At 41.8% G+C, this 12,245-nt stretch overlaps 1 protein-coding gene across 1 annotated transcript in view; it reads right to left on the reverse strand.

Moving 5' to 3' along the window:
- Nucleotides 1-4,661: 4,661 nt before the first annotated feature.
- Nucleotides 4,662-12,245, reverse strand: part of PDIA5 (protein disulfide isomerase family A member 5) — a 100,724-nt gene continuing 93,140 nt past the window's right edge. The window contains exons 16-17 of the mRNA XM_065671439.1: nt 8,935-9,069; nt 4,662-5,921 (exon numbers count right to left, since the gene is read on the reverse strand). Of these exons, the coding sequence (XP_065527511.1) occupies nt 5,841-5,921; nt 8,935-9,069 (216 nt within the window). The 3' untranslated portion in view covers nt 4,662-5,840. The remainder of the gene's footprint in view (nt 5,922-8,934; nt 9,070-12,245) is intronic.

The following is a 12,245-nucleotide window of genomic DNA, read 5'->3' on the forward strand; positions in this document are numbered from 1 at the left end:
CCCGCTTCTTTCTCAAGTTTTTTACAAACAAAAAGAGAACAAGAAAAGTGATGGTGGCTGGGTTATTAATTATACATAGTAACTGGTTAATTTGCTTTCACCACGTACTGTGTACGGAAGATTGCATTGTGTTGTGGCTATTGTTATTTTATGGGAACTGAGACTAGATATCAGGCATCTGTTACAAATGTTAGGCACAAAATTGAACACCCACACATACTGAAAGGGCCATCAACACGACAGGAAGAATTACTCGTTTCGCAAGCAGAAAAATGACAAAGCAGAGGAGTGACAAATGCTCTAGATAAATCCAGGGCTCCAATTTAATGCATGGGGTAAGGACCTCTTCTTCCAAGAAAAGACTTCCTACTCTTGCAGTTTCTTACTTCTCCATAATTTAGCTGTGCACATATTTGGCATTTGGAGTGTGACGGATTTACACATTTGCTACCAAATGAACTGCAAGAGCTAATCAGCTCACGCAGAATTGCACATATTAATGAAGAAGGCTCTTCTGCATGCCTGCGATGTAGCCACCCACTTAACTGGGGCACCAGAGACTAATTTGAAAAGATTTTGTTCATGTAGCTTTTTTCCTATGATGAATGCTTGCAGGGAATGGCATTGCAGAGAAGGAGGGAGGAAGCAGTATCTGCAAAATCTCACTAAATGGCTCTCATTACTGAGTGATGGAAGAGCAATAGGAAAGATAATTTATTAGCGGCTCAAAGCTAATGAGAATAATTAGCCCTATGATGCTTTCTAAGCAAACACAGAATAACTGTTCCTTAAGGAGCACCATCTCCCCACAAGAATGGTGAGTGCTCTGGGCAGGAGGACACAGGATTTCTGGGGCCAGGAATCTTACAAACCAAGGGCCAGGTCTGACAGCGGGGTGGGAACACGCAGACATCCTCCTGCCTTTAACTATGGGCCAGCATCGGAGCTGAGATTCCCCAAATTTGGGGCTAACAGACCATCTTTTTTCTGACCTCAAAACCAGCTACACTGGGCTGATGAATTCACAGTTTACAGTTCAGCTTAGCTCCTCAGAAACCACAGTGTGCAAATCGCTGCCTTAGATACTCAGATTTTTTTACAACTGCATCATGCGGTGCCTGCCAGAACCTCCGCAAAAGCTGAGCCAGTCGAAGGTGCTTTGCAAGGCGTATTTCAGCAGCGCTGCTCAGTCAGGCAGTTCCAGGAGTCCTGGCTGACAGCAGATAAAATGGTATTTGGAGTTACTACCTTTGTAGAAACAGCCAGGTACTCTCCTTCCTTAATTGGTAAATAAAAGCAGGATGCACAGAGAAAGCAGAACATCTTCTCATGAGCAGCCAAAGAAAATAATGAGAGAAAATTTGGTTTCCAATCAGTTCCAGCACAAGCAGTTATGTATATAAGCGGGTTAGCCAAAGGGCTGCACACCCGCAGCTCTAGCAGAGCCATGGAATGCTCAGTGATGCTGGCCTGCCAAAAGCAAAGGAAATGCCAGTGTTTGGCCCTGACACTCAGCACCTGCTGATAAAAGCTGATTTCCCCCTGCCTCAGCTTTCAGAATTTACTCCTGCAATCCCAGGATAGTATTGCGGACCAAATCACACTAAAGTAAGCCTATTAAATTAAAATGAAGTGCACGTGGACAACAGTCCGTGCCCCCCGAGTGTCATTTTAAGTGAATGGCTTGTTTCATACTTTGTAAAATGCAGCTGGCAGGGCTTTAGTATTATTCTAGGAAATTCATATAGGCAACATTTTTTTTCTCATAACACAGCACTATCAAGGATCTGGAGAGGGATTTTGCCTTTTTTTTATTTTTTAAAAAGGAAAAGAGACAGAAAACACCTGTGGGCTAAGTCGCCAGGTCTTAACTTTTTCTTTGAAAAGCAGTTAGAGTCTAAAATCAAAAGCACTCATGAAGCAATTCCATCTGAAATGGAACTCTGATGGAAACATTCCCTTCAAGCTTACTCATGATGAGAGTTGCATCTGCTTTTATACTCCAAAATTAAATGCTGTAAAAACAGACCCCTTACCCACTCTTGCTTCTTTTCCACCATTAATATGAGTCCATCTTTGTGGATGACTGTTGAGAGAATTTGAAGTCAGCAGGATTTGGGGAGCTAATTTGGTCTGTGTGGGAGTTCAGAAAAATTCCCAAGGCTGTTTCACCAACTACAACCAGTTAGGAGGGGCTTGGGGGCCAACGGAGATATCAGATCCAGAATGCAATTTTACAGGGGGAGGAAAGAGAGAATGCAGATTTGTAAGGTTGCCTTTTCTGATTCAGATTGGAAAGCAAGTCTCTTCCAGTCTCTCCTGCAGGAGTTGCTCTAGTTCGAACAAACAAGGACGTAGTTTTCGGGTCACAGACGGGTAATTCCTTTACAACAGAAGATAAATTGTTCTCTTGGGTTGCAGGTGCCTGAGATACAAGCTTATGCTCATCCTGGGACTCCAGCCTGTGTCTCTGATACCTGATCTTGTCCAGGCTCCCCTTTCCCTCGTTTTGGCGGGTGAAACAAATCCAACATCTCAGGCTCTTTCATTAGATGGGAAAATCATTTCCTACCCAGTCGCCACGAAGTGCTTCATCCTGCAACACTTTGTCTCTTGGTCCAGATATACAATGGGACTATCATAGACCTGTAGTCTATTTATATCTTGTTTAAGCCAACACGGAAGAACACTTGCTCAGCCTCTCTGCAGTGTACACGTTTTACTCTTCCTCAACAAGATTTAATCTTCTTAGGGTTAACTGTGTAGCAGATGTCCAAGACCTTTGGATCACATCTTAAAACGGCTGAAAGACCAAACCCGTAACTGCAAGAGCAGAATCTCTGATTCACTGCAAAACACTTCTTATGAGCAATTAAGTTTCTTGCTGGTAAGTGATTCATTATTTGAAAGGCCAGATTACTCACTTTTAAACCATGGCATAAATTCCTATGTGATTATGAACACCTGGGCTACGCATCTATTGCGACATGCTGGAAATGTGTGAAATGACCAACTGTTTAATTACACAAAATAAGAGCTCTTACAATAGGACACTTTTCACTCAGAGTTTGTAGGAAAAAAAAGGATGTATTTAAATTTCGACTTGACTGATGCAGATATGAACCTAGCCTGACTTCAACGGCAAATACAAGCACAAACTTTTGCTTTATGGGAAGCAACAGAATTAACAAGAGCGTAATTGGGATCCAGACCTGGTCTACTAATTAAAAGGGCTTGGAAGCAAAGCTCCAAGCTCATGGTACACTCTAGTTCACAGTAACTAAGGCTTGTGTCAGCCATTTCATGTAATTGTTTATGGTGTTCAAAACTGTATTTTCAAAAACCATTCAGACCATAAACCAGATGACCCTGTAACAGAAGGTAAATTATTCTAAAATATTTTATATTTGTGCATTAACACATGATTAGCCAAGAAAAAATGAATGCCCAAGTCCAAGAAGTAACTGACAAAAGACTGAAGGGAAAGCTAGAATCCTTAATTTTAATTTTATTATGGTGTAACCAGCTGTAAGGAATTACTGGTCTGAAGCACAGTGTGCAATTGTCCTATCCTAAACATTTACTACAGCCTATAATTCAGAATCATCCTGACCAAGTGATGTCACCATTGGCAAGCTATGATTTGGTTTTCTTCTTTCTTTTTTTGAAGTCTACATTTCTCAGCAGTTAGCACAACCATGGGCTCAGCCCATGCACAGAAATGCTCGAGCATTACTGGAGACTGTACTTCTTTAATGGCAGCTGCTTTGACTCTGAGATAGAAAGAAAAAAAAAAGGCAATAAGTCCTGGAGTGATCATACTTGATTGTTGGTAAGCAAAAGAATTCCTGTTTGAAACCAAATGGCATCAGTATGTATTATTTCCTAAATGCAGGGCAGAATGCTTGCCACTAATGTGAGGATGGCTTGAAAGAAAGAATTACCGAGATCTTATGCAAAGGTACTAAACACAACGTGAAGTAACTATGTTAACAGGAAAAAAAACCAACAAACCCACAGTAAGAGACTTAATAAATGAAGCTACTTTCACACTAGGATATTATGTACTACCAGGCAGCTGATTTTTGAGTGAAGAGACTCATCAGGTGCCTAATAAGAGAAAATACTTGGCACAGCTCCATTGCCGTTCAAATTGATGTCATGGTTAACATGCTGGCTACCATACAAGGCCAATCAGGCTACCGGTATTCCGGATTACACACTAATGGCTTCAGCAGCTTAACAAGTGCCAAACATACAGTGCCATTAATTGGGCGAGAGAAAAAAGAGGGAAAAAAACCCAGGAAGGAGATAAAATGCCATTCACCTTTTGAGCAGCACAGCACTGAGTTTCCATTAACACAGCCTTCACCGGGGATCCAAGCTAGCAAAACAAAATGAGATGGGCAGACTGAGGAGGAAGATTTCAGACCCCCGACACAGTCATTCGCTGTAAAAAGCTGTTCTATCTGCCTGCCGAGTTCCAAGGCACCGCCAAGCACCCCACCATAGTGCCCCACACTCCTGGTCACTGGCTGTCCCCAGCAAAGGGATGCTGGGTGCCCATCCTGCATGTGTGCTGGCTCTTCCTAAACCACCACCAGCTATGGTCATTCACTGTGGGGAAGAAGCTGAACAAGGCTGATTAATGATAAAAATACTTGTCTTCTTTAACATTTATTTTTAGTTCAAAGTGAATCACAACTTCCTGCCCTCCCTTTCCCCTCCTATGAAGACATAAGTACCTCCAGATCAATGTTTTCTTTTTTAAAGCATCAGGAGTGAAAGGGATTTCAGCTGCTGCTAATACAGCTTTTACAGTGATGATTTTGTCAGAGATTGTTTATGCAATTCCTTAAAGAGCAAAATGGAAAAATCCCACATACAACTGCAGATAAACCTTTGAAATGTAAACACGTAAAATATACATTACTGCATTATCAGAAGCATTATGCATTTATCAAGACAGTTGAACATAACACTTTCCAACACATATTTTATGTGGCCCAATGTGACAGAAGACTGCATACCCCATAAGGGCAACTGTATACCCCTGTAAGATAATCACTCCTGCCATAACTTACAGATACATTTGACAATGTTGATGCCAAAAAAAGGAGGATTTACTTTACTTCTACCCATGCCCTGCTGTTTTTTGATACTTGGCTTAATTTACTCAATACATTCGATAAAGGTACGTAAACAGTCCTGATTCAAAGACCAGAGAGATTTAAATGAAATGAACAGGTCTGGACTGGTCCATGTTAATGTCTTCATTAACTCAGATACCTTATTTATCCCTGAGCACCTTAAAATTGTTTCCCCAAATCTCACTGAAGAACACGTAACTATTTCAGAAGAACGTAAAACTGCATTTGGATAAATCTGTGTCTTACAAGTCCCATTTTCCTTCACTGGTTTAAAAAACACCACCCCCCCGCCCCAAACCCCAAAGAACAACCCAAACCAAAAAAACCCATGCCCCTTCCCTTTGTTTTTCACATGTACAGCAATACCTTTAAAAAGAAATTCACCCTATCAAACAACATCACCTACAGACACACTACAGACTACAAAAATATTGCATAGGAGTGTCAGTGGGCATAGTCTCCCAAAAATGAGAGAAAATGCCAAGTTTTCTTTAAAACATTATGGCAACATTCTAATTTATTTTTCTTTTAAAAATCAAGTGGTTTCACTTTATTTCAAAATTGTACAAAATGGCCATGGCTGTTTATAAAAAAAAGTCTCTGTCTTGAGAATATGTGAAGTCTCAGGTGCATTAACAAAAGACCTGGAACCATTCACAGTGCAGCGGAAAGCTTCTTTTGAGGCAGAAACTACAATTCATCCTTCTTCTTTCCTACTCTTTCATGGTCTCTTTCTCTCAGGGTTCGCATGAAAGTGGTGAATCCAGACTCCTGGTTTTGAAGAAAGAAAAATAAGGGTCATATTTTTACAAACGAACCAAAACAATACGTCAAGAACAGTTTTAGATTCTGTATCCCAAGACAGAATATAAACTAAGAAGCAGTTACTGCTTCTGCATTGCCTCATCATGCAATGCTCTGGTCCAGTGCTCCTCCACTGCAATGCAAGGGGAAAATATCCATGCAAATTCCACATCTGAAACTTTGAAGAGATGGGGCACAAACAAAAAGGCCCTAAAACTCACAGGACAAGGTAAAATCTGTCCCTAGAAGTGCAATTCATTCCTTCTTATTGAAAACACTCAAAAGACATTTTCAAGCTGCATTTGTATGCTGCATGTGTCATTCTGAAAGCAGTTGGTGATCATTTGTTGGCTATACACACACATTTGCCACTGTTCCTCATCCCTTAACAGTTTTGCTTATGATCTTCATCCTTTTCCACATGTTCAGATGACGGGAGTTGCATTTTTCCAAGTTACTATCAGTATTACTGCCAAGCAATTTCAAACCTGGATGCCTAGATGCCAACCTCTGCATTTCAACAACTTACAATTTCTTATTATCTAAGGCTGTTGGGTGCCGGCAATTTCCTTTTCCAGGGAAAGCTCTAAACACAACTCATAGGCATTTCAAAAGGCTCAGATAGGTGGAGGTGTGAACAACTGTCTGAACACACTATCTAGTAGCACACCAACACTATAGTTGTCTGGGCAAGTAACACTTGACCATCTTTATTTTTAAGCCATCCCAAAAGACACCACTCGAAACTGGTGATAAAAAGGAAAAATACAAATAGGTGGAGAACAACAAACAGAACTCGAAGTTTAAATTGGGGAACAATAAAGTTGGGGAACAATAAAACTAAACCAAAATAAAACCTCAAAGCTGGGAGGCTTTTGAGAAGGCTGAACAACAAAACACTCTTCTAAAACTATTCACTATTTTTTTCACTGAGAAAAAAATAATGAAGTGACAAGTTTGGGCTCTACCTCATTTGGAGACATCTGGCAATCAATGGTGCCCATGAAAGGACCGCAGTTTCCAAAGCTGTGTGCCTGGAAGGCTATTCAAGTCAGAGAATGTCCTAACTCTTCCTTGCTTGAATTGCTTGGGGTGAAATGCCCTAAAATCTCTACTCTGGAACTGCAATTCCCTTGGAGGTGTGGAAGACCTCTTACAGGCCACCGGTGGGAGTCATGCTCTTCCCCACAGCCAGTCCTCCAGCGTGAGGTGGCAAGGAGCTGAGAGATCCTGCTCAACTGGCCATGGTTCCTGCTGTCATGTTACTCCTATGGCTGCTGACATTGCTTCTCTTCCCTCCCATTGTGAAATGACAATTCACCAGCTGGATCACACTGAACTAAATGCTCATTGGTGCCAGAATCAGGAACAGAAAGCAGGTCCCCTGGCTCTCACTGCTCTCTCCTGAGATTTCTCTGGCAGTGCAGGAGGTGGTTGGCCATGGTGATTCAAAAGGTGTTGTCATGCTGTGGGAAGTCCTTTAGTAGTGCAGTCCCCTGTTACTGAAGCAGATTTGTGGACATGGAATCTCCATGGAAGGCATTGTGCCAAGAACTGCCTCCGGCATTAACATGATAGGAGATAGAACCTAATTTGATGCTGCACAAGCAGAAGACCTAAGGTCCCAGGAGAAGTGAAGGGGGAACACAGTTGCCGGTAGCAGAGAGATTATGATGTTCCTGTTGGGTAATTTAATTCTATCCAAGAAAGGCCGTGCATAGGGAATGAGTCAGTCCGCTTTCCAGCATAGAGGTAATCATCCCCCAACTGCTGGTGCCCTCAGAGCACTCTGATCTTGCTAAATTCTTTTTATCAGCCACCACAGATCCTTCCTCTCATATTAATGTCTACAAGTATGGGTTAGAAATACAAAAACCGACACTGAATTTTCACTTAATTGTTGACTACTGCACCCATCTTTACTTTTAAGAAAAGATCCACAATCGGAACTAAACATAGTATCCATAACAATGCCTCGATCAGCACCGTAAAATGGTAATTACTGGGGTCGTACTGCTGGAGAAAACTGGGAGACAAAGCTCCATTAAGACTTCTCTAAGATTCTGCCTGACAAAGAACCTCAGAATTTGGCTTTTTTCTTCATGCTGCTCTATAATTTGGTGAGCTGTAATAGCAGCAGTATCTTTCAGGCTCTTTTATCAAAATGACTGGATGGCTTGAAGACCCAAGTTTTTCTTGCAGATCCTAGATTCTCCAGGCGATCAATCACTGCTGAGGAGTAACCTCCCTCTAGGAGGTTATGACAAAAACCACACACAAATAATTGGATTGCTCCCTTACTTTCAGGCACTTTACAACCACAGAAAGCATTATGCCATTTCTGTCCCTTGTACTCAGAGCATATAATCAGGTGGCCACAGCAGGAGAAAAGAATGAAACTTCAGCCTATGGGCTAGATGGCACAATTTCTCTTGCCATCCTGAGCTCCAGGAGTGAGTCTGATTCAGGGCAAATGAGACATTTAGTTTCTCTCAATCTCCAAAGGACAGCTTTGTTCCTGCTATAAAACCAATGGTCTGTCACCATTTGGCAGCCTGGTGGATCTGTAACACGTCTGCAGTATATGTGCAATCCAGATCCAGCACTGATGGGAGAAAAAGTTCTGTATTTCCTGGCATTTCTGTACCTAGCAGCAGCCCATGCAATAAACCCTTCACTTTCACTCAGTCCAAATTCACTTGCAGACATCAGCTTAAAGAATAAAATATACAACAAAGCATTAGCAAATCTATTCCTCCTTCCTCTTCTCACGTCCCTAAAAATAGACCAAGTATGTTCCTAATGCAAAGATGTACAGGGGTGTGCTACACAATGATTCATTCATGTAAGACTGCAACTGGAGCAGTTAAACATCCTTCCAGCATGGTAAAAAGTCACTCCGCAGTTTTCATTTGCAAGGCAGTACAGGCAGAGGAGGCCTTCCTCCCTGTATCAGCTGATGACTCTTGCTTTCACTTACCCCTCTTTCTCCAGTATATTTTTCCACAAATTTCCCATAGTTGTAGTAGTTGAAAGTGGGATAGCCATCAACCCCCTCCTGCTTACACAGGTCGTGATTCTGTCCTTTGGCACAGTCCACTGCACCATACGCGATCTGAAATGCAAGAAATCAGCATGAGGCAGGAAAAGATAAAGCAAGATTCTACTCCATGGTTATGCTGCTGCAGCTCAGACTTAACATTACAAGAGACCCACGTCTTCTGCTGTTCTGTAACAGCTCAGCTCTGGAAGAAGGTCAGAGTGTGGTCATCAGGTCAAGCCACACAAATGGAAGAGCAGAACCTGCTCCCTCCCACAGAAATGCTGTGCCACTTGCAAAGCACCTGGTCTACACGGCTGCAAGGTGTGTTCAACTCAGAGCAGAAAATCACCTTCCTGCCTCCCCCGTTGACTCCGGAGGCGGTGTTAGTTAAACCAAATCCAAGCACGGCAGTCACAGCTCTGTTGTACTGCAGTATTTTTCCTGCACTTTGGTTTTAAGTGATGAACAGCGTCAGGGTGACTTTGATAATGGTAATGACCCACCTAACCCAACCTCCTTCCTGTGGCATAACTAGTGCTTGGAAGTTACCTCTTCTGTTCTTGGACAAATGTGGCTGGTCACTTATGCAAGCTATTAACAGATTATTGACTTCCACCCCAAATAGCTTTTGTAAACTCCATTCAGTTCTCCCAAGGTCAAATGAGGATGTGTGAGAGGCCAGCGCACTGTCCATCAAGTAATGCAAATAAAGAAGGCTGCTTGCTTGCAGTTTCAGTTTCCTGTCTTTTTTCAGTCTATCCTTTAAGGTAGGGAATGTATGTTATATGCAGCCATTAGCAAAGTGGGCTTTAATTCCTTTTAAAACCTCTAGATGCTACTGTCACACAAACAAACCCTGAGTAGGAAACAGCCTGCCAGTGCTCTCAGCCTGTTCAGCAACAGAGCAACACCCTTTGTGTCCCTGTCCGCCCCAGCATAGGCAGAGCGAGGAAGCACAACCTCATAGCTCCAGAGCATCAGCTCAGGCTAACCCTAGCTCAGAACATTTGACATTTGAAACCTGAATCTGTGAAGTATGGTGGAGGAGCCCCACTTAACATTTCAGATGTTGAAACAAAATGCAACTCACAAACTTCTACTTAAAGTAACCGAGCCCTCTGATGTGATTTCACACTGACTGTTCCTGCGAGCGGCAGTTCTGGCTCTAAACGTACACTGCTCACGCAGGCTTGCCTTCACACTGAAGAGCAAGAAGGCTGAAGTACAAGCTATGTAAAATGCAAAGCAATTAGAGGAACGATTTTTCTTTTTTTGCAATTGTGAATTACAATGTATCAAGTGCTAATTTTGTAACAGCCACATCTTAACTGGAAATTTCCCTTCCAGGAGCCTCCTTCAAACAATCTGATCAAAATACCTTTTGCTTGCATGACTTTAGAGTTGCAGTTAAACTGCTCTTCCATAATTAAAAGATCACTTAATATTCCACAATGCCCTCCAGTTTCATGGTGACACTATCAAAACAAGAAAACCTGATCACATTATCCTAGCAGTAATTAAAGAAACTAGGAAAGCCAACTTCAATTAATTTACTTGCTTTGTTTTGGCTTTGAAAGTCTGATGAGACAATACTCAGTAAGATCTTGCTTAGGTCTATCTTCAGATGGAAAGCACTATATAAAGTGAGCAGTGTTCTTACCTGAAACATTTGGTTTCTCTTTTCCCATTTTAAACATTAATAAGGCTATTACAGAAACAGGACTCTCAAGAGCTGCAGAAAACATGCATGATCACAATTGTTTTTTTCCTTTCTCTAAACATAAAGACTCCTACTCATTCAGGGCCAGTTAAAACAAAAGGTGAGGAATAATACACTGCCAAAGAGCTTCATCTAAGTATTTATACCTTCCTGACCTTAGCAGCCAGCCAGTATTTAGAACCCTGTTGTCTACTTTCTGTGTAAACGAAAGCTTACAATGGAGAGAAGAATTATTTCATGTCACAGTATTAACGTGGAAAGAATACTGTAAGTCCTGGTTCCCTGAAAACAGGAAGCATAAATAAAACTGTTTATCACTGCTTTAAATATCACACAGGGAGAGATTACAGCCAGAAAAGGGGAAGGTATATGTGCACTCATCCAGATCTTACTGGCTGGTCTGAGGCATGAAACTGTTGTGACTGATGACCCATCTGTTCTTAGACAGCATCTTGGATATTAAGAAAATTAGAACACTGGAAGGAAGAGAAGCCTTCTTTATATGTACCACTCTGCAAACATCTAGACTGGCTTTGGTTGGAGTAAAGAACCCAATTTCATTTACAAAAGGCTTTTGTGGAAATAGACCCCAGTAAGGAGAAGGTGCAGTGGAAGAATGAAATGCTGTAAGCCTCTGTTAACGTCGTTTAGCTCATCTTCTTGACTCAAAACAGATGACTGATGAACTATACGGAGGTGGCTTCTGAAAAAAAATGCTCAGTAGTCCGCTTGAGATACAGCTCTCCTCTAGAGCACATGGAAATCTAACCTGTGCATTTGTTGTACACTGAAGTAATGCACAAAGATCCCAGTCTAAGTCTGGCCACAGCAGTCACATTAGCCTAATGCTGCTCCTAATCTAATAGGTCAATAGTAAGGGACATGTACAACTGGAGTAGTGTTTGGAGGATGTGTCCATGGTCTGTCATTCTCTGAAATGCTCCCAATGCAAGCTCCCACACAGCCCCATGGACATGCCACCCACTGCTCCTGCAAATGTCATTTTTGAGCCCAGTTCTTCAGAAGGCAGATTCTTACAGCCAGCAGTTTTCAAAAGCCTTGTAACTCATACAGACGTGAGCAAAATTTCATAGACATCTAACTCCCAAGACTGTATCTGAAGATGCATTTCAAATGCCTGCTGCCAACAGTAGCTGAGTAAGAGTACTTAGGAGAGCTTGAGTGATTACTTTAGAGTGGAAATGTTAAGGCAGCCTAAATGTAGAGGTTGCTACCGTCTCTATGCACTCATTACCATGGTCCTAATTGTCTTGCCTGTCTCACAGCAGAAGATCAAATGTAGTGCACTGCAAGATGAGAAAAGTAATGCTGAAAAACACTTGTAGCAAAATGCACTTCTGGACTGAGGACCAATTCTAATCTCAATTCTATCAGCTTCAGACAGCTGAACTCCAAGAAATACCAGAATTTCAATGAACAGCTCCAATGCCCTTTTCTTTATTTTGTTTGCATTTTCATGGACCACAAATGTTAAAATAAATTTCTGGTAGAGGAGGGTCCTCCAGCA

This window comes from Lathamus discolor, chromosome 3 (assembly GCF_037157495.1).
Source record: "Lathamus discolor isolate bLatDis1 chromosome 3, bLatDis1.hap1, whole genome shotgun sequence".
Taxonomy (NCBI): domain Eukaryota; kingdom Metazoa; phylum Chordata; class Aves; order Psittaciformes; family Psittacidae; genus Lathamus; species Lathamus discolor.